Below are 24,835 nucleotides of genomic sequence, written 5' to 3'. Positions count from 1 at the left end.
GTAGGTCACCTCATAGAATCATAGAGTCACAGAGCTGTCAGGGTTGGAAGGGACTTCAAGGAGCAGCCAGTTCCAACCCCCCTGCCATGGGCAGGGACACCTCACACTACAGCAGGTTGCTCACAGCCACATCCAGCCTGGCTGCAAACACCTCCAGGGATGAGGCTTCCACCACCTCCCTGGGCAACCTGTGCCAGTCTCTCACCACTCTCATGGGGAACAACTTCTTCCTCACATCCAATCTCAATCTCCCCACTTCGAGTTCTGCTCCATGCCCCCCAGTCCTATCCCTCCCTGACACCCTCAAAAGTCCCTCCCCAGCTTTCTTGGAGCCCCCTGCAGATCCTGGAAGGCCACAATGAGGTCTCCTGGGAGCCTTCTCCTCTCCAGCCTGCACAACCCCAACTCTCTCAGGCTGTCTGCAGAGCAGAGCAGCTCCAGCCCTCTGCTCCTCCTCATGGCCCTTCTCTGGACACCTTCCAGCACCTCCAGATCCTTCCTGGTTCCAGGACTGGCCCCAGAGCTCCAGCTGTGGTCTCAGCAGAGTGGGCAGAGGGGGAGAATCCCCTCCCTGGCCCTGCTGGCTATGCTCATGCCCACTGCTTTATGCTGCTAGGTGTAGACCACATGGCAGCTGGTGATGCTTTGTTGTTTCTTCATCTCCTTGACAGGCCTGAAAAAAACTACTTCTTCCCTGATCTGCACCACATGAAGTATGAGGTTGAAGATGGTACCACTGCCAAGGGCATGGAAATTCGCTTTGGCTATGATCCTCAGGAGTTTCCAGGGTTCAGTTGGAGAGGATATGCCCAGATGTCCCCCATACAAGTAAGCTGCCAGTTCAGCCAAGGCTCTGGGGGTGAAAGCATAGACCAGGCTGGATGAGGCTCTGGCCTGCCTGATCTAGTGTGGGGTGTCCCTGCCCATGGCAGGGGTTGGGAACTAGATGATCCTTGTGATCCCTTCCAACCCTGACTGATGCTATGATATGTGTGTTTCTAGGGTACTGCTGTGTGTGTGTGCAGGGTCAGGGAGCAGAACCAAGGAGAGGATCAGAATGAAGGAGAGGATCTCACTAATCTCAAGCTGGGACAGGGGAGGTTTAGGCTGGATATTAGGAAGAAATTCTTCCCAGCAAGAGAGATTGGCCATTGGGATGTGCTGCCCAGGGAGGTGGTGGAGTCACCATCCCTGGAGGTGTTTAGGAAGAGCCTGGATGGGGTGTGTGGTGCCATGGTTTAGTTGATCAGATGGTGTTGGGTGATAGGTTGGACTCCATGATCTCAGAGGTCTTTTCCAACCTGGTTAATTGTGTATTCTGTAATCCAAAGGGACCTGATTTACTGCTAGAGAGTAGGCTGAACATGAGCCAGCAGTGTGCCCAGGGGGCCAAGAAGGCCACTGGTATCCTGGCCTGCATCAGGAAGAGTGTGGCCAGCAGGAGCAGGGAAGTCATTGTGACCTGTGCTCAGCACTGCTGAGGCCACACCTTGAGTCCTGTGTCCAGTTCTGGGCTGCTCAGTTTAGGAAAGATGTTGAGCTGCTGGAAGGTGTCCAGAGAAGGGCAACAAAGCTGGGGAGGGGTCTGGAGCACAGCCCTGTGAGGAGAGGCTGAGGGAGCTGGGGTTGCTTAGCCTGGAGAAGAGGAGGCTCAGGGGAGACCTTCTTGCTCTCTCCAACTGCCTGAAGGGAGGTTGTAGCCAGGTGGGGGTTGGTCTCTTCTCCCAGGCACCCAGTACCAGAACAAGAGCACACAGTCTCAAGCTGTGCCAGGGGAGGTTTAGGCTGGAGGTGAGGAGAAAGCTCTTCCCAGAAAGAGTTACTGGCCATTGGGATGTGCTGCCCAGGGAGGTGGTGGAGTCCCTGTCCCTATAGGTGTTCAAGAAAGGCTTGGCTGTGGCACTTGGAGCCATGGTTTAGTTGTCAGGAGGTGTTTGGGATTAGGTCATAGGTTGGACTCAATGATCCTCGAGGTCACTTCCAACCTTAGTGATACTGTGATGCTGTGATCTCTGAGGTCACTTCCAACCTTGGTGATACTGTGATGCTGTGATCTCTGAGGTCACTTCCAACCTTAGTGATACTGTGATGCTGTGATCTCTGAGGTCACTTCCAACCTTAGTGATACTGTGATGCTGTGATCTCTGAGGTCACTTCCAGCCTTGGTGATACTGTGATGCTGTGATCTCTGAGGTCACTTCCAACCTTGGTGATACTGTGATGCTGTGATCTCTGAGGTCACTTCCAACCTTAGTGATACTGTGATGCTGTGATCTCTGAGGTCACTTCCAACCTTAGTGATACTGTGATGCTGTGATCTCTGAGGTCACTTCCAACCTTGGTGATACTGTGATGCTGTGATCTCTGAGGTCACTTCCAGCCTTGGTGATACTGTGATGCTGTGATCTCTGAGGTCACTTCCAACCTTAGTGATACTGTGATGCTGTGATCTCTGAGGTCACTTCCAGCCTTGGTGATACTGTGATGCTGTGATCTCTGAGGTCACTTCCAACCTTAGTGATACTGTGATGCTGTGATCTCTGAGGTCACTTCCAACCTTGGTGATACTGTGATGCTGTGATCTCTGAGGTCACGTCCAACCTTAGTGATACTGTGATGCTGTGATCTCTGAGGTCTCTTCCAACCTTGGTGATACTGTGATGCTGTGATCTCTGAGCTCTCTTCCAACCTTAGTGATACTGTGATGCTGTGATCTCTGAGGTCACTTCCAACCTTAGTGATACTGTGATGCTGTGATCTCTGAAGTCACTTCCAACCTTGGTGATACTGTGATGCTGTGATCTCTGAGGTCACTTCCAACCTTGGTGATACTGTGATGCTGTGATCTCTGAGGTCACTTCCAACCTTGGTGATACTGTGATGCTGTGATCTCTGAGGTCACTTCCAACCTTAGTGATACTGTGATGCTGTGATCTCTGAGGTCACTTCCAACCTTGGTGATACTGTGATGCTGTGATCTCTGAGGTCACTTCCAACCTTGGTGATACTGTGATGCTGTGATCTCTGAGGTCACTTCCAACCTTAGTGATACTGTGATGCTGTGATCTCTGAGGTCACTTCCAACCTTGGTGATACTGTGATGCTGTGATCTCTGAGGTCTCTTCCAGCCTGCTTGATTCTAGGATTCTATGATTCTCTGATTGCAGGTTTTGCCTTCTGCTGAGCTGGTCTGGGAATTTGATCTGGGGGTAATTTCAAGCCAGCACAGTTCATTTTGTTCCCTTTTTCAGGATGCAGTGAGGCTAAGTGTGACTGTGGAACAATCCAGGCCCTCCTCATTCCACATTGTCCTGAGGTACCTCAACCCTGGAGGTGAGGCCTTGCCTGGGCGCCTCTCTGCTTGCCAGGCTCAGCCTGGAACAGGTAGGTGCAGCTCAATGGCCCAACAGAGCTGAGCTCTGGCAGATCCCAGGAGCCTGTTCCAGCTGCTCCTAGGTCAGAGTTGTCATGTCCCTTGAAATGAGTCTCTCCTACCAGCCCTGATGCTTCTGTGCTTCTGCTGCTGTATTTTTTTGCTGTGTGCCTGATGTGGCTCTGTTTGCATCAGGCCTCTGCTTGTGGCACCAAGCAGCTCTTGTTTGTCAGATGTTTGCCAGCCTCAGTGCTTTCTGCACTTGGAAGCTGTGAAACTTGTGTTTTAGGAAGCTTTTTAAGGAAGGGAAGGCAGCACAGAAAGAGCTTGGTTGAGTTGCCTTTAGTGTTTCAGTTTAAAGGAGCCTTCAGACTCCAGCCTATGAATTACATTTACTTAAGGATGAATCCACTCTACCAAGTTATAGAATCATGGAATTGTTTGGGTTGGGAAACCCCTCTGAGATCATCCAGTCCCACCAGCAAGCCAACCCCACCATGGCCACTGAACCATACCCCCAAGTGCCGTGGCCACAGGTGTCTTGAACACCTCCAGGTATGGGGACTCCACCACCTCCCTAGGCAGCCTCTGCCAAGCCCTGACCACTCCTGCAGCCAAGACATTTTTCCTCATAGGAGGTTAGGTCTGATACAGACCTCAGCAGCATGTGATGCCTTTTGGGCCCTGGTACAAGAGAAGTACTCCACAGCCTTGGCATAGTAGAGGCATATCAAGCCTATATACAGAGTTATCTCCTGCTGTGCCTAACCTCAGCATACTGATGGGATTTTAGTCACAGATCCTTTTAGCCATCCCTTCAGAGGAGCCAAAACTAGACCACACAGATATCACTTGGCAGAGCAGCAGCAGTTCCTGGTCATATCTGGCTTTTATTGCCTGGGACACAGGGAACCAGCTTTGGTCTGTGCCCCTGGGACTTCAAAGAGGAAACCTTTAATATTGATAGGAAGGCTTCTCTTTGATAAAGCACACCACAGCTGCCTTCCCCTTGTACATCATCCAGCTCAGAAGTTACCTTCAGGTACTCTCTGTGACTAAACACTTGAAGTGCCACTGAGAGCTTCCAGTGTCTGAAAGGTTTGGCAGAGTTGCATGGGAACAAGCATTGTGTCAGCTGAGCCTCTTGTGGGGCATGCAGAGGCAGGCTGGGTGGGGAAAAGCAGCTCCATGGAGAAAGACTTTGGAGTGCTGGTGGGCAGCAAGGTCTGCATGGGACAGCAATGTGCCCTGGTGGACAAGGAACCAATGGGATCCTGGGCTGCATCAGGAAAAGTGTGGCCAGCAGGGCTGGGGAGGTTCTGCTCCCCCTCTGCTCTGCCCTGCTCAGACCACACCTGGAGCACTGTGTCCAGTTCTGGGCTCCCCAGCTCCAGAGAGACAGAGACCTGCTGGAGAGAGGCCAAGGGAGAGCCAGGAGGATGCTTAGGGGACTTGAGCATCTCCCCTGGGAAGAGAGACTGAGAGCCCTGGGGCTGTTTAGTCTGGAGAGGAGAAGGCTGAGAGGGATCTGATCAATGTCTCTCAATAGCTGAGGGCTGGGGGGCAAGTGGAGGGGGCCAAGCTCTTGTGGGTGGTGCACAGCAATAAGCCAAGGAGCAGTGGAGACAAACTTGAACAGAGAAGGTTTCAGCTCAACATGAGGAGAAACTTCTGTACAGTGAGGGTGCCAGAGCCCTGGAGCAGGCTGCCCAGGGGGGTTATGGAGTCTCCTTCTCTGGAGCCTTTCCAAAGCCTCCTGGATGTGTTCCTGCATGAACTGCCCTGGGTGATGCTGCTTTTGGCAGGGGGCTTGGACTGGCTGAGCTCTTGAGGTCCCTTCCAAGCTCTAATGTGCTGTGATCCTGTGAAAATGATGGAAGGGGCAAGGAGGAAGTGAGCAGTTCAGAGTTCTGCAGATCCTGGCCACCACAGGGGCAGAGCTCTGCCTTTCTGAGCCACTTTGCTCAAGACTGATAAGAACAAACCCAACCCCTGCCTAGCTCTTGCTCTGTGTACTTGGATGCGCTGTTAATGCACATTGAGAGCAGGGCATTGACCACCTCCTGTTAGGCCAAGTGCAGTGGATGAATTCCTCAGCCCAGCTCACCAAGCCAGCACAGACATTTTACACAGTCCCTAATTGAGTTTTGACTGGATTTCTTTCTTTCTTTTGCTGGCAGGGGCTGCTCAGAACAAGGAGTTTGTCTTCCCACCCAGTAAGGAGCCTGCTTTCATCACAATCCCAGGGAAAAGCTCTGCAGAGCCTTTCTCTCTGGCTCCAGGCACGTGGAATGTCAGCATAATGGCAGAGGAAGTCCTCTTGGTAAGAGAACAATTGAGGAGAGCAAGTGTCTGAAGGGCTGTCATGATAGTGTTGCTCTGCACTTCCTTGCCAGGAAGCAAGCAACTGAAATTCAGCAGTAGTGAGGAGAGTCCAACTCACACTTCTGTCTCTCTTTTAATTTCCTTTCTTCACCTCTGCCTTTCACCTGCTCCAGTTTCTCTTGGCCTTACAGACCTCAAGGCTGTCTGGAATCTGTACTTTGAAAGGGTGAAAGAGTACTAAAACACAGCACAATGGGCTGGGCATATATGCTGACAGAGATTCACCCTTCCTTCACATCAGATGTTGTGTCTAAAGCTTGCCTCAGCCACAGATGACCAAGATGGAATGGAATGGAATGGAATAGAATAGAATAGAATTAACCAGGTTGGAAAAGACCTCAGAGATCATCAAGTCCAACCTATCACCCAGCACCATCTGATCAATTAAACCATGGCACCAAGTGCCTCAGCCAGGCTCTTCCTAAACACCTCCAGGGATGGGGACTCCACCACCTCCCTGGGCAGCACATCCCAAGGGCCAATCTCTCTTGCTGGGAAGAACTTTCTCCTCACCTTCAGCCTAAATCTCCCCTGCAGCTTGAGACTGTGTCCTCTTGTTCTGGTGCTGCTTGCCTGGGAGAAGAGCCCAACCCCCACCTGGCTACAACCTCCCCTCAGGGAGTTGTAGTGAGCAAGAAGGTCTCCTCTGAGCCTCCTCCAGGCTAAGCAACCCCAGCTCCCTCAGCCTCTCCTCACAGGGCTGTGCTCCAGACCCCTCCCCAGCTTTGTTGCCCTTCTCTGGACACCTTCCAGCAGCTCAACATCTTTCCTAAACTGAGGGGCCCAGAACTGGACACAGGACTCAAGGTGTGGCCTCAGCAGTGCTGAGCACAGGGCACAATGACTTCCCTGCTCCTGCTGGCCACACTCTTCCTGATGCAGGCCAGGATGCCCTTGGCCTTCTTGGCCCCCTGGGCACACTGCTGGCTCCTGTTCAGCTGCTGTCAATCAGTACCCCCAGGTCCCTTTCTGCCTGGCTGCTCTCAGCCACTCTGACCCCAGCCTGTAGCACTGCCTGGGGTTGTTGTGGCCAATGTGCAGCACCTGGCACTTGGATGTGTTCAATCTCCTGCCCTTGGCCTCTGCCCATCTGTCCAGCCTGGCAAGGTCCCTCTGCAGAGCTCTTCTGCCCTCTCACAGATCATCTCCTGCCCCCAGCTTGGTGTCATCTGCAGACTTACTGATTATGGACTCCATGCCCTCATCCAGATCATCAGTAAATGTGGTGTGAGGTGTCCCTGCCCATGGCAGGGGGTTGGAGCTGGATGATCCTTGAGGTCCCTTCCAACCCTGACAATTCAATGATTCTGTGATCCCTTGAGGTATAGAGTTAGGGAGACAAAATCTGATGTCGTTGGCCTGTGTGGTAGCAAAATCAATCCCCCTCTTGCAGGTCCCCTCTGGAACATTCACTTAGGGGGTTGGTTTTGCTCAGGGCTGCATTGTGAGAGCTCTGAGATGTCCCTCTCCTAATCTGCTGCTGTGCCCTTTGTTCCCAGGATTATCTGGTGCTCTTACCCAGTGATTACTACGAAGCATCCATCCTGCAGGTCCGAGTGACAGAGCCTTGCAGCCCTTCAGGGGACACTTCCACAGAGCAGTCAGTATATGTGCTCCAGATAAACCACTGCCTGGCATTATTTTATTGGCCTCCTGCTGCACTTGCAAGCAACACTAATCCTCTGTCTTGTTTGCTGTTTTGTTTTCCTCCAAGCTGTTTGCTCTACCAGCATTTGCCGCTGGGCAGCTTTTCCTGTGTCCTGGGCTCAGAGGCAGCGCATTTCAGACGTGGGGGAGACTTCAGAAGGATACCTCTGCACCAGCCAACTCCTGATCAGCCAGTGCTGGCCCACATCAGTGGAAGAGAGGTCAGGATCCTGCCTGCTGCTTGCAGCCCCACCTGCATTGCTGGCTGTGAATCTGCTGCACTGAAATGCTCGCAGATTTCCAGCTGAGGGTTTGCAGGTCTGTAAGGCATGCCTGAAAGAGGCTCTGTGCCAAGCTCTGCAGCACTGTGATTAATGGAATCACAGAATTGTTTGGGTTGGAAAAGCCCTCCAAGATCATCCAGTCCAACCAGCAACCCAAGACCACCATGGCCACCAAACCCTGGCCCCAAGGGCCATGGCCACAGCTCTCTGGAACACCTCCAGGGATGGGGACTCCACCACCTCCCTGGGCAGCCTCTGCCAAGCCCTGACCACTCTTGCAGCAAAGACATTTGTGCTCATCCCCAACCTAAGCCTCCCCTGGCACAACTCCAGGCCATTCCCTCTCCTTCTATCACCTGAGACTTGCCTGACTCTTGCTAGTGGACAAAATGATAGCAGTAAGAATTGCTTCCATTCTGCTGGGAGTCATTTGCTGAGACATTGCAGCACTTGCATACTGCCAGCCCAGAAGACCAAGGGCAGCCTGGGCTGCAGCCAAAGCAGTGTGGCCAGAGATGGAGAGTGGGATCCTGCCCCTCTGCTCTGCTCTGGAAAGACCTCACCTGAAGTGCTGTGTCCAGCTCTGGGACCTCCAACACAAGAGAGATATAGACCTGATGGAGTGGGTCCAGAGAAGGCCACAAAGATAATGAGAGGGCTGGAGCACATCTCCTGGGAAGACAGGTTAAAAGATTGGGGCTGTTCAGGCTGGAGAAGAGAAGCATTTCCATGTCTGAAGTGGACCTACAGGCAGGCTGGGGAGGGAGTGTTTGGAAGGGCTGTGGGGATAGGACAAGGGGCAATGGTTTGAAACTTGAGGAGGGGAGATTTAGGTTGGACATCAGGAGGAAGTTCTGCACAGTGAGAGTGGTGAAGTACTGGAACAGGTTGCCCAGGGATGTGGTGGTTGAAATCCTATCCCTGCAGACAATCAAGACCAGACTTGATGTGGCTCTGGGCAGCCTGCTTTAGCTGGAGGTGTCCCTCCCAGAATCACAGAATCACCAAGGTTGGAAGAGACCTCAAAGATCATCCAGTCCAACCTGGCACCACAGACCTCATGACTAAACCATGGCACCAAGTGCCACATCCAATCCCCTCTTGAACACCTCCAGGGATGGGGACTCCACCACCTCCCTGGGCAGCACATCCCAAGGGCCAACAACTCTCTCTGTGAAGAGCTTTCTCCTCACCTCCAGCCTAAACCTCCCCTGCCACAGCTTGAGACTGTGTCCTCTTGTTCTGTGCTGGTTGCTTGAGAGAAGAGAACAACTTCCTCCTGGCTACAACCTCCCTTCAGGGAGTTGGAGAGAGCAAGAAGGTCTCCCCTGAACCTCCTCTTCTCCAGGCTAAGCAACCCCAGCTCCCTCAGCCTCTCCTCACAGGGCTGTGCTCCAGACCCCTCCCCAGCTTTGTTGCCCTTCTCTGGACACCTTCAAGTCTCTCAATGTCCTTCTTAAACTGAGGAGCCCAGAACTGGCCACAGGACTCAAGGTGTGGCCTAACTAGTGCTGAGCACAGGGCACAATGACTTCCCTGCTCCTGCTGGCCACACTTCCTGATGCAGGCCAGGATGCCATTGGCCTTCTTGGCCCCCTGGGCACACTGCTGGCTCATGTTTGGGCAGCTGTCAATCAGCACCCCCAGGTCCCTTTCTGCCTGGCTGCTCTCAGCCACTCTGCCCCCAGCCTGCAGCTCTGCCTGGGGTTGTTGTGGCCAAAGTGCAGCACCTGGCACTTGGATTTGTTGAATGCCATCCTGTTGGACTCTGCCCATCTGTCCAGTCAGTTGAGGTCCCTCTGCAGATCCCTTCTGCCCTCTAACAGATCAACTCCTGCTCCTAACTTGGTGTCATCTGCAAATTTGCTGATGACTGACTCAATGCCCTCATCCAGATCATCAATAAAGATATTAAAGAGGATTGGGGCCCAGCACTGATCCCTGGGGGACACCACTGGTGCCTGGCCGCCAGCTGAACTGTGGGGGGGTTGGACAAGATGAGCCTGGAGGGTCCCTTCCAACCCATTGCAATCTGTGACTCTGTGAGAGCTGGCCCTGAACTAATGGTTTTAGCTTGTTCAATGTTCTTGGCCTAGGTCCATGTGGAGATGACCATCAGGGTTCCTCAGGTGGGTCGCTACGTACTGGTGTTTGAATATGCCAACGAGGAGGATCAGCTACACACTGCCCAGGTAGAAGTTCACAGCCCTGGGCCTGCCACTCAAGGCAGAGTGAGAATATACAGCTGTAAATACAGGTAAGAATCTCTGCTGGAACCACTGAAGAGTTGCCCAAGCAGTTGGGATATCATTCTAATCTTCTATGTGTGAATCCATGTGACTGTGTAGATAGTTGAAGTTTTAGGGTGACTTATAAGCAAGAAGGTGGTTCTGGGGGGGTGTTGGACAGGGTGTTCATTCTCTCTGTGCAGTCAGCTCATTAAATACTGATACTGCTTCAGGGCCTCTGAAAGTTCACTGCAGTTCCTGAGTTTCACTACAGGAGAAGTGAAGTTTTCCTACACGAAGGGTTGAGTTGATTGTGTGCATCCATATAGCACACAGCATGCCAGCAGGGTGGGGGATGGAAGGGAGCTCTGGAGATCCTCCAGTCCAACCCTTCTGCTTACAGCAAGGTCACCCACAGCAGTTTGCCCAGCTGGGTTTGGAATCTCTGCAGAGGAGGAGACTCCACAGCCCCTCTGGCAGCCTGCTCCAGGGCTCACAGCAAAATTTTTTCCCTTGTGTTGAGGTGGAACTTCCTGGGTTCCAGTTTGTGCTCATTGCCCCTTGTCCTGTCCCTGGGCACCACTGACAAGAGTCTGGCCCCAGCCTCTTGCCTCCCACCCTGTAGCTGTTGTTGAACACTGCTCAGATCTCCTCTCAGGCTGATTTTCTCCAGGCTCAACAGCTCCAGGGCTCTCAGCCTTTCCTCCTCAATGATGCTGCATTTTCCTCAGCATCTTTGAAGCTGTGTTGGACTCTCTCCAGCAGCTGATCCTTCTAAACCATGAATCTCTGAGTGCAGTGGCAGAGCAATGCTGTTGCTGCAGATGCCTGCACTGTTTTTATTTACTTGAAAGCATGTCCAAGGGCTTTGGCTGTGAAAAACATAGCTGCCAGTCATACAAGAGTATTGCCACCATTGCCAACCAGAGCAGCTGTAGCAGAAGTATAAAGGTCTTGCAAGTTCTGAGGGTAGCCATGCCCAGGCTGCTAGGCTGTAGGCAAGGCCTTCAACCAAATGTTTCCTTATCCTTGCTGACTACTGAGGTTAGTGCAGATGTTTGTGCACAGGAGGTTTAATCTGTCCTGAGTGAGATTGTTTTTAACACTTGAGTATCTCAGTTTATAACTCAAGTTAGGCTCACAGCTCACAGGATGTTAGGGGTTGGAAGGGAACCAAAGAGATCATCAAGTCCAAGCCCCCTGCCTGAGCAGGAACATAGAACCCAGCACAGGTCACACAGGAACACATCCAGACAGGGCTGCAAAGCCTCCAGAGAAGGAGACTCCACAACCTCTCTGGGCAGCCTGCTCCAGGGCTCTGGGACCCTCACAGTTCCTCCTCATGTTGAGGTGGAACTTCCTGAGCTGCAGCTTACATCCATTGCTCCTCATCCTATCCCAGGGAACAAGTGAGCAGAACCTGTCCCTGTCCCCTCCCTCCTGAACCCAGCCCTCAGCTATTGATAGACATTGATCAGATCCCTCTCAGTCTTCTCCTCTCCAGACTCAACAGCCCCAGGGCTCTCAGCCTCTCCTCCCCAGGCAGTGCTGCAGTCCCTTCAGCATCCTTGGAGCCCTCCCTTGGACTCTCTCCAGCAGATCCCTGTCCCTCCTGAGCTGGGGAGCCCAGACCTGGATGCAGTACTCCAGGTGAGGTCTCCCCAGGGCAGAGGAGAGGGGGAGGAGAACCTCCCTGGCTCTGCTGGCCACACTCCTCTGATGCACCCCAGGACCCCATTGGCCTTCTTGGCCCCCAGGGCACATTGCTGTCCCATGCAGAGCTTGTTAGCCACCAGCACTCCCAGGTCCCTCTCCCCAGGGCTGCTCTCCAGCAGATCCCCTCCCAGCCTGTGCTGCTGCAGTTTATTCTTCCTCCCCAGCTGCAGGACTCTGCACTTGTCCTTGCTGAACCTCATTAGGCACCCTTGGGAGAGCCCAGCCAGTGCCAGGGCACTACAGCCATGCATCTGTTTTTCCTGTGAGCCAAGTGTTTGGCAGTTGGCACTTTAGGAGTATTCAGGATTAAATTGCCCAGTAAGAAAAATCCTCTTCATCAGCATCTTTCAGATCCAGAGCAGAGCTATATGGAACAGTGACCTTGTCAGGTTGTTGCTGGAGAAAGCTTTTATTTTATCCTCTTTTGCAACACCCTAAGCCCAAGCTACTTGCTATAAATCTTCCATTTTATTGCTTTAGTTCCCCCCCCCCAACACACTTCATGGTCTAGCTTTGAGCATAGTTGTTTGATGCCCCTGTGCTCAGCACTGCTGAGGCCACACCTGGAGTCCAGTGTCCAGTTTAGGAAAGATGTTGAGATGCTGGAAGGTGTCCAGAGAAGGGCAAGAAAGCTGGGGAGGGGTCTGGAGCACAGCCCTGTGAGGAGAGGCTGAGGGAGCTGGGGTTGCTTAGCCTGGAGAAGAGGAGGCTCAGGGGAGACCTTCTTGCTCTCTGCAACTCCCTGAGGGGAGGTTGTAGCCAGGTGGGGGTTGGTCTCTTGTCCCAGGCAAGCAGCACCAGAACAAGAGGACACAGTCTCAAGCTGTGCCAGGGGAGGTTTAGGCTGGAGGTGAGGAGAAAGTTTTTCTCAGCAAGAGAGATTGGCCATTGGGATGTGCTGCCCAGGGAGGTGGTGGAGTCCCCATCCCTGGAGGTGTTCAAGAGGGGATTGGATGTGGCACTTGGTGCCATGGTTTAATCATGAGGTCTGTGGTGCCAGGTTGGACTGGATGATCTTTGAGGTCTCTTCCAACCTTGGTGATCCTGTGATCCTGTGACTCTGTGAGAGCCTGGCAGGTGCAGCAGGCTGCTCTGTAACCCTGCCTCTGTGTCAGCTTCCTTTGCCGCAGCGTTGTGGTGGACGCTGGGAACCGCATTGCAGCCTATGACCTTCTGGCAGGCACAGCCAAGATCCAGCTGACAGCAGCAGCACTGCACCTGCTCCTGGTAAGCTCCCATTTGCCTCTCCCTTTCGGAATGCTTGAGTGGGTGAAGAGAGGTGCACTCTCCCATGCAGTGTGGTAATGTGTGGAGGGTTGTGTGTTAGGGGCTTGAAGCTGCTGCTTCATGATCCTGAGGTCAACTCCATCGGTTTCAAAGACAAACTGAAATTTGCCTTTCTTGGCAAGGGATTTGCCAGGTCTCTTGTGCTTTGTTTCAGTTCCCCTCTCTCTTCTACCTTAGATGAAAAATATTCTGGTAGAATTCACAGGCTCACAGGATGTCAGGGGCTGGAAGGGACTCAAAGAGATCATCCAGTCCAGCCCCCCTGCCGGAGCAGGAGCATAGAATCCAGCACAGGTCACACAGGAACACATCCAGACAGGGCTGGAAAGGCTTCAGAGAAGGAGACTCCACAACCTCTCTGGGCAGCCTGCTCCAGGGCTCTGGGACCCTCACAGTCAAGAAGTTCCTCCTCATATTGAGGTGGAACCTCCTGTGCTGGAGTTTATATCCATTGCTTCCAGCAGCCTGTGCTGCTGCAGTTTCTTCTTCCTCCCCATTTTCTCCCTGTCTTTCACTTTTGATTTACATCTTCAAAGCCATGTGGGAGTTTTCCTGGGTCTCTTACAAAATGCAGGGGATCAATGCACTGAGTATCAGTTTGAAATCCTTTGAATTCAAAGCCTTCACTGCCCTCTCTTGGCCACACCAGGAACAGAGTTTTCTGCACAGTGATTTCTCTCCTTTTGTTTCTGTTCTCCACTTTAGAAACACAGTTGGTTAAATCCAGAGCTGAAACTCAGCTATCAAGATAGAGTGGTTCCTTGGGACTATTAACAGACAGACTGAGGGAGTTGGGGTTGTGCAGTCTGGAGAAAAGAAGGCTCTGAGGAGACCTAATTGTGGCCTTCCAGGATCTGAAGTGGGCTCCAGGAAAGCTGGGGAGGGACTTTTGAGGGTGTCAGGGAGTGATAGGTCTGGGGGGGGGATGGAGCAAAACTAGAAGTGAGTAGATTCAGATTGGATGTTAGGAAGAAGTGGTGCAGATCAGGGGAAAAGTAGGGTTTTTTATGCCTGTCAAGGAGATAAAGAAAAAACAAAGCATCACCAGCTGCCATGTGGTCTACACCTAGCAGCATAAAGCAGTAGGCATGAGCATAGCCAGCAGGGCCAGGGAGGGGATTCTCCCCCTCTGCCCACTCTGCTGAGACCACAGCTGGAGCTCTGGGGCCAGTGCTGGAGCCTCTGTGCCAGGAAGGCTCTGGAGGTGCTGGAAGGTGTCCAGAGAAAGGCCACGAGGAGGAGCAGAGGGCTGGAGCTGCTCTGCTCTGGAGACAGCCTGAGAGAGTTGGGGTTGTGCAGGCTGGAGAGGAGAAGGCTCCAAGGAGACCTAATTGTGGCCTTCCAGGATCTGCAGGGGGCTCCAAGAAAGCTGGGGAGGGACTTTTGAGGGTGTCAGGGAGGGATAGGACTGGGGGGAATGGAGCAAAACTAGAAATGGGGAGATTGAGATTGGATGTGAGGAAGAAGTTGTTCCCCATGAGGGTGGTGAGAGCCTGGCACAGGTTGCCCAGGGAGGTGGTGGAAGCCTCCTGCCTGGAGGTGTTTGCAGCCAGGCTGGATGTGGCTGTGAGCAACCTGCTGTAGTGTGAGGTGTCCCTGCCCATGGCAGGGGGTTGGAACTGGCTGAGCCTTGAGGTCCCTTCCAGCCCTAACAGTTCTATGATTCTATGATCCTAACTGTTGCATGCTTGCTCCATTTCATGAGGCAGTGTTCAGTGTGAGCAAAACCCATTGCAATTCTCATCTCCAGTTGCTGTGCTGACAAGATCCAGACCCAAAAGATAGAATTATTCATTATCTCCTCATCTGGAAGTCTCCTGTGCTGAAAATCTCTGCTTTTGTTTCTAAAGTCTTCTTTTCATTCTCTGAATTCTCAGCAGTCTCCTGAGGTAGAGGAAATCTTCCCCCTCCCCCTGTTAAATGCAAAGAAGTGGGGAGAGAATTGCTTCTGCTGCATGGACACTAATCATGGAGCAATGGAAGCAGCTCTGGAGTTAAAGACCCTGGTCTGAGCCTCTGTCATATGAAGCAGAGTGGCAAAGTTGAAGTACCTCCAAAGGTGGAGTTCAGAAGTCTGGTCTAAATAAAGGGGAAAGAAGGTTCTGGAGGTCAGCTTTCATAGAATCATAGAGTGGCTTGAGTTGGAAGGGACCTTAAAGCTCATCCAGTTCCAACCCCCTGCCATGGGCAGGGACACCTCCCTCCAGCACAGGAGAGCTCAAGGCCTCATCCAGCCTGGCCTGGAACACTTGCAGGGATGAGGTCTCAAGAAGTTCTCCAGGCAACCCATTCCAGTGTCTCACCACTCTCATGGTAAAGAACTTCTTAATGTCCAATCTAAACCAACCCAGCTTTAATTTAAAGCCATTGCCCCTTGTCTTGTCACTCCCAGCCCTTCTCTAAAGTCCCTCCCCAGCTCTCCTGGAGCCCCTTCAGGTACTGGAAGGCTGCTCTGAGGTCTCCCTGGAGCCTTCTCTCCTCCAGGCTGAACAGCCCCAACTCTCTCAGCCTGTGCCCACAGGAGAGGTTCTCCAGGCCTCTGATCATCTTGGTGGCCCCTGTCTGGAACCTCTCCAACAGATCCATGTCCTTTTCGTTGTGGGCTCAAGACAGGCTCTTAAAAGTACCATGACCACAGGTTTCTGGAACACCTCCAGGGATGGGGACTCCACCACCTCCCTGGGCAGCCTCTGCCAAGCCCTGACCACTCTTGCAGCCAAGAAATTCTTCCTCATCTCCAGCTTAACCCTTCCCTGGCACAGTTTCAGGCCATTCCCTCTCCTTCTATCACCTGAGACCAGGGAGCAGAGTTATTCATTGTTAATTGTGCCTTGCCCTTCTTTTTCAGCACAAGGTTTGTATCATACCAGCTGAAGAGTTTTCTCCAGAGTATGTGGCTCCTAGAGTGCAGTGCATAGCTGCCTACAGCAGGACCCATGCTGGCAGGTAACTTGCTTGCTGTTATCCTTTGTATTGCCAGAAGAAGGCCTTGCAAGGCAGACCAAATGGGATTTGAAGTCTCCTGAATGCTCAGTGACCTACAGGTGATTTGTAGGGCACTTTTGCCAAGTAGTACTTGTAAATAAGCTGAAGTGTTAGGTTAATCTAGACAGCTTGCACAGGATTTGCTTGGGATTAGTCTCTTTCTGACCCAGCTGGACAACTGAGCACTGATATGTTAGAAAACACTCATCTTGCCCTGGCTATCCAGCATCATGGAATGGTTCAGGCCAGAAGAGACCTCCAAAGCTCATCCAGTCCAACCCCCTGCACTCAGCAGGGACATCCCCAGCTAGATCAGGTTGCCCAGAGCCCTGTCCAGCCTCCCCTTGAATATCTCCAGGGATAAGGCCTCAACCACCTCCCTGGGCAACCTCTTCCAGTGTTCCACTGCTCTCATAGTAGAGAACTTGTTCCTCACATCCAATCTCAATCTGCTCTGCTCTACTTTGAAGCCATTGCCCCTGGTCCTGTCCATGCAGGCCTTTGCCAACAGTCTCTCTGCAGCCTTCCTGTAGCCTTCAGGTATTGGCAGGCTGCTGTTAGGTCTCCCTGGAGCCTTCTCCTCTCCAGGCTGAACACCCCCAGCTCCCTCAGCCTGGCCTCACAGCAGAGCTGCTCCAACCCCCTGAGCATTTTTGTGGCCTCCTCTGAACCCTCTCCATCAGCTCCGGGTCCTTCCTATATTGAGGGCTCCAGACCTGCACACAGTACTCCAAGTGAGGTCTCCCCAGAGCAGAGGGCAGTGGCAGAATCACCTCTCTGGAGCTGCTGGATCATGGGTGTTGAAGCTGGAGAAATGTTACTTTGGTGGCCTGAAGCGCTTACTGCTCCATCTGGAGTTCATTCTGCTTGTTACTGCTTCAGCTGTTCCAAAATGGCTTTGACTTGTCCTGAGGTGGAGGATGTCAGTGCCCTTCCAGGCCCTTCCAGGCACAAATCTAGCTGCCCAACTTGGCAGCACCAAACTACTCCACATGTAACCCCCCACTTCACAACTAAGCCCTTCCCCTGCCCATCTCCTCAGGGGGCCTGTGTGATAGATGTGCCCTCAGCATTCCCCCTGCACAGCTGTGGCAGGTGATCCTTCTCCTCCATTACACTTGAGTGGGACCAGTGATTGGAGCACTCAAATACGGCTTGGTCCACCCAGGCTGATGGCTCATTCTAGCCTCTGGACCTTTACTTCCCAAGGGGTCAGTTCTGGGTTCTGTCTTGCTGGAGCTCTTCCCCTTTCCAGAGAGGAACTAATGCTGCAGCTTCCAACCTGGGGAGTTCCCCATTTCCCTTCCTGTTGCACTGCCCAGGATGTCCCTCCTGATACGATTCCTCCTAATCAGGCCCAGCCAGCATGGCTTCAGGAAGGGCAGGTCCTGCCTGACCAACCTGATCTCCTTCTATGCCCAGGTACCTGCCTGGTGGATGTGGGGCAGGCTGTGGATGGAGTCTGCCTGGACTGCAGCAAGGCCTTTGACACCATCCCCCACAGCAAACCCCAGGCCAAGCTGTCAGCCCCTGCCTTGGACAGCAGCTCTCTGAGCTGGGTTAGGAACTGGCTGGAGGCTGAGCCCAGAGAGTGGTGGTGAATGGTGCCACAGCCAGCTGGCAGCCAGGCACCAGTGGTGTGCCCCAAGGATCAGTGCTGGGCCCCATGCTCTTTAATGTCTTCATTGATGATCTGGATGAGGGCACTGAGTCCATCAGCAGTAAATTTGCTGATGACACCAAGCTGGGGGCAGGAGTTGATCTGTGAGGAGAGCTCTGCAGAGGGACCTTGCCAGGCTGGACAAATGGGCAGAGTCCAAGGGCAGGAGACTGAACACATCCAAGTGCCAGGTTCTACACATTGGCCACAACAACCCCAGGCAGTGCTACAGGCTGGGGGCAGAGTGGCTGAGAGCAGCCAGGCAGAGAGGGACCTGGGGGTACTGGGTGACAGCAGCTGAACAGGAGCCAGCAGTGTGCCCAGGGGGCCAAGAAGGCCAAGGGCATCCTGGCCTGCATCAGGAAGAGTGTGGCCAGCAGGAGCAGGGAAGTCATTGTGCCCTGTGCTCAGCACTGCTGAGGCCACACCTGGAGTCCTGTGTCCAGTTCTGGGCTCCTCAGGTTAGGAAGGAGGTTGAGATGCTGGAAGGTGTCCAGAGCAGGGCAACAAAGCTGGGGAGGGGTCTGGAGCACAGCCCTGGGAGGAGAGGCTGAGGGAGCTGGGGTTGCTTAGCCTGGAGAAGAGGAGGCTCAGGGGAGACCTCATTGCTCTCTCCAACTCCCTGAGGGGAGGTTGTAGCCAGCTGGGGGTTGGTCTCTTCTGCCAGGCAAGCAGCACCAGAACAAGAGGACACAGTCTCAAGCTGTGCCAGGGGAAGTTTAGGCTGGAGGTGAGGAGAAAGTTCTTCCCTGAGAGAGAGATTGGCCCTAGGGATGTGCTGTCCAGGGAGGTGGTGGAGTCCCCATCCCTGGAGGTGTTCAAGAGGGGATTGGATGTGGCACTTGGTGCCATGGTTTATTTGTGAGGTGTTGGGTGCTGGGTTGGACTTGATGATCTCTGAGGTATTTTCCAACCTGATCTATTCTATTCTATTCTATTCTATTCTATTCTATTCTATTCTATTCTATTCTATTCTACTCTATTCTATTCTAAAGTTGATCTGGCAATGGGAAGGACCTCAGAGTAGAAGTAAATGTCATTTGCAGGATTTTAGAGGTGGAAAGAGTTGGTGATTAGGTTTAAGAGTTTTCCAGACAGAAGTTTCTAGTGTAATAGTTGAATTGAAATAGAAAGCAGGCAAACCTGGCCAGTAAATTGGCTAGCAGCATGGGAGGCTGCTTGGCTTGCAAGCAGGCACAGCATGGGATCACAGCTTGTCCTGCTCAGAGTTTTGCAACTGAGAGCAGTTTTCTCAGATACTGAAGATATTTCCTCTCTCCAAAAGCATTTTGCATGCCTGGGCATTTGTGTTCTGAATAAAATGAGGGGGAAAGGCTGGATGGGATCCAGGATTTAACACCAAGCTAATGTGGAAATGGATCCCTTTGATCTTGTGTTGGGGTTTTTAATCCCTTGGTATATTTGCAAGGTTTACTCTTTGTGCTGGTACTAAGCTCATTATCTGGCAGCAGTTTGGCTTGCCTGAAACTCTGCACTGTTCACCAAACTGGAAGAGAAACCCAGAGAAGTGTTTTGGCTGAAAGAATCCTTGAAGCTCATCCACTCCAACCATTCTCTAGCTCTGCCAAGGCTGGGGCTAAGCCATGACCCTCTGCATTACATCTCTGCCTCTTTGAACCACCTCCAGGGATGAGGATTCAACCACCTCCCTGGGCAGCCTGTGCCAGGCTCTGAGAACTATTTAAGGGAAGAATTTTCTTCTAACAACCAACCTAAACCTGCTCTGGTGCAACTTGAGGCTGTTTCCTCTCACCATGCCACTTGATCTAGAGAAAAAAGCTCAACCCTTGCTGGCTGCAGCCTCCTTTCAGTGAGTTGTAGAGAGCATATCAGTGAGGGTTGGAAGGGACCACAAGGATCACCTAGTTCCAACCCCCCTGCCATGGGCAGGGACACCCCACACTAGATCAGGCTGGCCAGAGCCTCATCCACCCTGGGCTTAAACACCTCCAGGGACGGGGCCCCAACCACCTCCCTGGACAACCCATTCCAGGGCTTCACCACTCTCATGGTGAGGAACTTCCTCCTCACCTCCAGCCTGAATCTCCCCACCTCCAGCTTCATTCCATTCCCCCTAGTCCTATCACTCCCTGAGATCCTGAGCAGTCCCTCCCCAGCCTTCTTGTAGCCCCCTTCAGATACTGGAAGGCCACAATGAGGTCACCTGGGAGCCTTCTCTTCTCCAGACTGAACAGCCCCAACTCCTTCAGTCTGTCCTCACAGGAGAGGTGCTCCAGCCCTCTGCTCAGCCTCCTGGCCCTGCTCTGGACACCTTCCAGCACCTCCAGATCCCTCTTGGAATAGGGGCTCCAGAACTGGAGGCAGTACTGCAGGTGGGGTCTCAGCAGAGCTGAGCAGAGGGGGAGAATCCCCTCCCTTGCCCTGCTGGCCACACTTCTCTTGCTGCAGCCCAGGCTCTGCTTGGCTTTCCGGGCTGCAAGTGCACACTGAGAGCTCCTGGTGAGCTTCTCCTCCCCCAGCACCCCCAAGGCTCTCTCCTCAGGGCTGCTTTCCAGCCAGTCCCTGCCCAGCCTGCATTTGTGCCTGGGGTTGCCTCCACCCAGCTGCAGGACCCTGCCCTTGGTCTTGTTGAACCTCCTGAGGTTGGCTTGTGGCCACCTCTGCAGCCTGTCCAGGTCCCTCTGGATGGATCCCTTCCCTCCAGCTGTCTGCTGCACCACACAGCTTGGTGCCATCAGCAAATCTGCTGAGGGTGCACTCAGTGCCACTGTCCCTGGCACCCACAAAGATGTTGAACAAGCCTGGTCCCAGGACTGATCCCTGAGGGACTCTGCTTGTCCCTGGCCTCCCCTGGGACATGGACCCATTGACAGCCACCCTTTGGGTGCAGCCATCAAGCCAGTTCTGTATCCATCTAGTGGTCACCCATCAAACCCATGTGTCACCAGCCTGGAGCCCAGGATGTGGTGGGACAGTGTGGAAGGCTTTGCTGAGGTCCAAGCAATGTGGTCTCCCCTCAGCCTCCTTTTCTCCAGGCACAAACTCTTGTCTCAGTTTAACAGCAGTGTGAGTGAATGCTGCACACATTTCCCACACAGGCCTGGCCTGGTCTTAGTCCTGGCCCTGAAGCACAGCTGCCATTCCAGCTCTGGGCCTGTTTTGAGCAGAGACTGATCATTGTCTGTGGAGTACTTAGGAGAGATGAACAAATACTAGCAGGAAACCCCTCAAAACCACTTTTTCCCTGCAGTCTTGGAGGACTCTTCTGCTAATCAAGTCCTTCAGACTGAAATACACCAAGGTGGAAGTAGTTAAACCCAGCAGTGGAGGAAGAAGGATGCTTTCAGGGAGCACTCTCATTGATTTTGGCTCCAGTCCTGCAAATATTTGAGTGTGTGCTTAACTTGTAAATACTTCAGCAGTGCCATTGACTTCAGGGGGAAAACTTGCATGTTGAGAGGCTACAGCTCTGTACATACTTGCAGAACTGAGAATTCAAGACCAGGAGAGGTTCTGGTGAAGGAAACAAACTGGATTGCTGAAAGTTAATTTGTTTTACACTCTTGGTTCACTTAGGTTTAATCATCCCCAGCAAACTCTTTCCACTGAAACCCTTCTCATGCCTCTGGACTCAGCACTGGGGAGGCCACAGCTTGAGAGCTGGGTTCAGTTTTGGGCCACTCACTCCATGAAGGGCATTGAGGGGATGGAGCAGGTCCAGAGAAGGGCAACAAAACTGGGGAAGAGGGCTAGGGAGGAGCAGCTGAGGGAGCTGGGGGTGTTGAGTGTGGAGAAGAGGAGGCTGAGGAAGACCTCATTGCTCTCTACAGCTCCCTGAGAGGAGGCTGCAGTGAGCTGGGGGTTGGGCTCTGCTTCCCAGTCTCCGGTGCTAGAAGAAGAAGAAATGGCCTGGAGTTGTGCCAGGGGAGGTTTAAGTTGGAGATGAGGCAAAATGTCTTTGCTGCCAGAGTGGTCAGGGACTGGCAGAGGCTGCCCAGGGAGGTGGTGGAGTCCCCATCCCTGGAGGTGCTCCAGAGAGCTGTGGCCATGGCACTTAGGGTGGTTAAGAGGCCATGGTGGGGTTGGGTTGCTGGTTGGACTGGGTGATCTCAGAGGGCTTTTCCAACCCAAATAATTGTGGGATTCTATAGGGTTTGGACTGAACAAAATCTGCTACTGTACATTTCCCCTTTTGGAGTTAAAGCTGTACCTCATTTTCATTTTTTACCCTGGTGGTTTGCTTACAATCCAGAGAGTCAGAGGGGTCCCTGTGGCATTGTTCCCTGCAGGGCCATGCAGTGCAGGGACTTGTGTGAGTCAGCTGCTTTTCCTTTAAAGATGATGAAGACATTTTCCTGACCCCTATGTGCTTATTATCATTCTGTATTTAGTGCAACATGCATCCCCTCAGTGTATGAAACTCCATCAGCAGCCTTGGTTTTGGATGCCTTCAAAGATGGGAGGATTTCTGAAGCACAGAGAAATACACTCTATGGTCCACAGAGTGCCTCTTCACCTTCTGGCTCACTCCATGGAGTCACCTTGACACCATCACAGGTATCTCACCTTTTGAAGACTGTTTCTTAAGTCACCAGGTGTGTCCTTAGGGGAGGTAAAGAGAGTAAACATTTGAGAATCAAAACTGCAGGAGGTGATATGATCACAGAATCACAGAATATCCCATGTTGGAAGGGGCCCATCAGGAGCATCAACTCCCACTCCCTGCTCCTGGCAGGACTAAAACTAAACCTTGAACACAGGGCAGCAGCTACTTACCTGACCCATGGACAAAAAGAGGGCTTTTTGCCATTTCAAGATGCCTACTGACTTTTTGCAGCCCTGAGACCAGATCCAAACCACATCCCAGTGATTGCAAACAAGGCTGTAATGTGGTGAGCAGCATCACTGCCACGAGGCTGCTGGAACGCTGCAACAGGTTGCCCAGAGAGGTGGTTGAGAAGCAACCCTGGAAAGATTCAAAGGAGGCTTGACAGGGCTCTGGGCAACCTGATCTAGTGGAGGATGTGCCTGCTGACTGCAGAGGGGGTTGGACTGGATGACCTTTGGAGGTCCCTTCCTACCCAGGTCATTCTATGATCCCATGTTGGAGGGGACCCATCAGGAGCATCAAGTCCCAGTCCCTGCTCCTGGCAGGACTAAAACTAAACCTTGAACACAGGGCAGCAGCTACTTACCTGGCCCATGGGCAGAAAGAACACTTGGAAGGTAGCTCCTGACAGCTATTACCAAATCTGGGATGTTCTTGAGTAAGTTCTGCCCCTGTCCTTGGCCCCCAGAGGGAAGCCTTGCCCAGCTTACCCCCTCTGCTGCAAAGAAGACGATGCCTTCGTCTGCAGTGCTCTCGATGGTCTGCTCGTAGCGCACCCGGCTGTGGGTGTTTGGTTCCCTCACTGCCACACTGGCATAGCCACTGCCTTCAAAATAGCTCTGGTCAGTCTCTTCTTTGTACCTGCAAGAAGCCAGGGTCACAGCAGTGAACACAGGGGAGCAAAAAGCCTGAGAGCCCAGGGGCTGTTTAGTCTGGAGAGGAGAAGGCTGAGAGGGGATCTGATCGATGTCTATCAATAGCTGAGGGCTGGGGGTCAGGAAGGGCCAGGCTCTGTTCTGTCAGATCCTGTGACAGGACAAGGAGCCATGGATGCATATTGAAGTTCCACCTCAGCATGAGGGAACAATTATTTGCTGTGAGGGTGCTGGAGCCCTGGAGCAGGCTGCCCAGAGAGCTTGTGGAGTCTCCTTCTCTGGAGACTTTCAAGCCCCACCAGGATGTGTTCCTGTGTGCCCTGCCCTGGGTGATGCTGCTGTGGCAGGGGGGTTGGACTTGGTGATCTCCAGAGGTCCCTCCCAACCCTAACCACTCTGTGATTCTGTGACTTGCCTCATCAGAGGGTTTGAAAAGCCCTGGTTAAAGCCTGTGGTGCAGGGGCACTAACAGAAAGCCTTCCCCTGGCTGCAGTCAGCCACTGATGGTCTGTGGGGAGGAAATCATCAGTGACTGACTGCTCTGCACTGCATGGGATCTTCACAGAGGAGCTGAACCCATCAGTCAAAACTTTGCAGACTGAGTAAGCTGCAGAGAAAGCTACAGAAAGAGAAACACAGAAGCCAGCTTCTTGCTAAATGCAGCAGTCTCATGGGCTGCAAGGGAATCATAGAATCAAGCAGGCTGAAAAAGACCTCAGAGATCATCCAGTCCAACCTATTACCTAATCCCTAACACCTCCTGACAACTAAACCATGGCTCCAAGTGCTACATCCAAGCCTTTCCTGAACACCTCCAGGGATGGGGACTCCACCACCTCCCTGGGCAGCACATCCCAATGGCCAAACTCTCTTTCTGGAAAGAACTTTCTCTTCACCTCCAGCCTGAACCTCCCCTGGCACAGCTTGAGAGTGTGTCCTCTTGTTCTGTTGCTGCCCTTAGTGAGGGTGGGGAGACACTGGCACAGGTTGCCCAGGGAGGCTGTGGCTGCCTCCTCCCTGGTAGTGTTGGAGGCCAGGCTGGATGAGGCTTTGAGCAAGCTGGGCTGGTGGGAGGTGTCCCTGCCCATGGCAGGGGGTTGGAACTGGATGATCTTTAAGGTCCCTTTCAATCCAAACCGTTCTGTGATCTGCTGAAGCTGTTTAACTTGCTGAGAGATGCTCAGGCCTCCCTCTTTTGTTGCAGGTAGGTAGCAGAGAGCACAGCTCGTGAAGACAAGAATGTTTCATGGCATGCAGGTACTACCAGAGCTGCTGTTCTTTCTGCAGGAGCAGCTGACCTGGCATGGCAGAGTGCCCCTCTTGGGCAGGTATGTCTTTGTGGTGCATTTCTCCCAGCCAGCACACCCAACGTTCCCTGTGCAAGTGCGTGTGGATGTGGGACGTGTGTGGACTGGTAAGCAGCTGGAGCTGAGCTCAGCCCTGTCCTTTCTCACCCTTTTAGAGTCATGGAATCAACAAGGTTGGAAAAGACCTCAAAGGTCATCAAGTCCAACCTGTCCCCCAATACCTCATGACTACTAGACCATGGCACCAAGTGCCACATCCAGTCCCCTCTTGAACACCTCCAGGGATGGGGACTCCACCACCTCCCTGGGCAGCAAATTCCAAGGGCCAATCTCTCTTGCTGGGAAGAACTTTCTCCTCACCTCCAGCCTAAACCTCCCCTGGCACAGCTTGAGACTGTGTCCTCTTGTTCTGGTGCTGCTTGCCTGGAAGAAGAGACCAACCTCCACCTGGCTACAACCACCCCTCAGGGACTTGTAGAGAGCAAGAAGGTTTCCCC

At 52.9% G+C, this 24,835-nt stretch overlaps 1 protein-coding gene across 1 annotated transcript in view; it reads left to right on the top strand.

Moving 5' to 3' along the window:
* The window catches only part of LAMA3 (laminin subunit alpha 3), a 169,955-nt gene that overhangs the window by 55,052 nt on the left and 90,068 nt on the right, over nucleotides 1–24,835 (top strand). Inside the window, exons 17-26 of the mRNA XM_054180143.1 lie at nucleotides 672–828; nucleotides 3,252–3,384; nucleotides 5,554–5,696; nucleotides 7,258–7,358; nucleotides 7,473–7,626; nucleotides 9,786–9,946; nucleotides 12,749–12,860; nucleotides 15,769–15,866; nucleotides 21,939–22,104; nucleotides 24,319–24,445. Coding sequence (XP_054036118.1) covers nucleotides 672–828; nucleotides 3,252–3,384; nucleotides 5,554–5,696; nucleotides 7,258–7,358; nucleotides 7,473–7,626; nucleotides 9,786–9,946; nucleotides 12,749–12,860; nucleotides 15,769–15,866; nucleotides 21,939–22,104; nucleotides 24,319–24,445 — 1,352 coding nt within the window. The remainder of the gene's footprint in view (nucleotides 1–671; nucleotides 829–3,251; nucleotides 3,385–5,553; nucleotides 5,697–7,257; nucleotides 7,359–7,472; nucleotides 7,627–9,785; nucleotides 9,947–12,748; nucleotides 12,861–15,768; nucleotides 15,867–21,938; nucleotides 22,105–24,318; nucleotides 24,446–24,835) is intronic.

Source organism: Dryobates pubescens, chromosome 3 (genome assembly GCF_014839835.1).
Source record: "Dryobates pubescens isolate bDryPub1 chromosome 3, bDryPub1.pri, whole genome shotgun sequence".
Classification (NCBI taxonomy): Eukaryota; Metazoa; Chordata; class Aves; order Piciformes; family Picidae; genus Dryobates; species Dryobates pubescens.
Note: the sequence above shows the minus strand (reverse complement) of the source record. Positions and strands in the feature narration are given on the sequence as shown.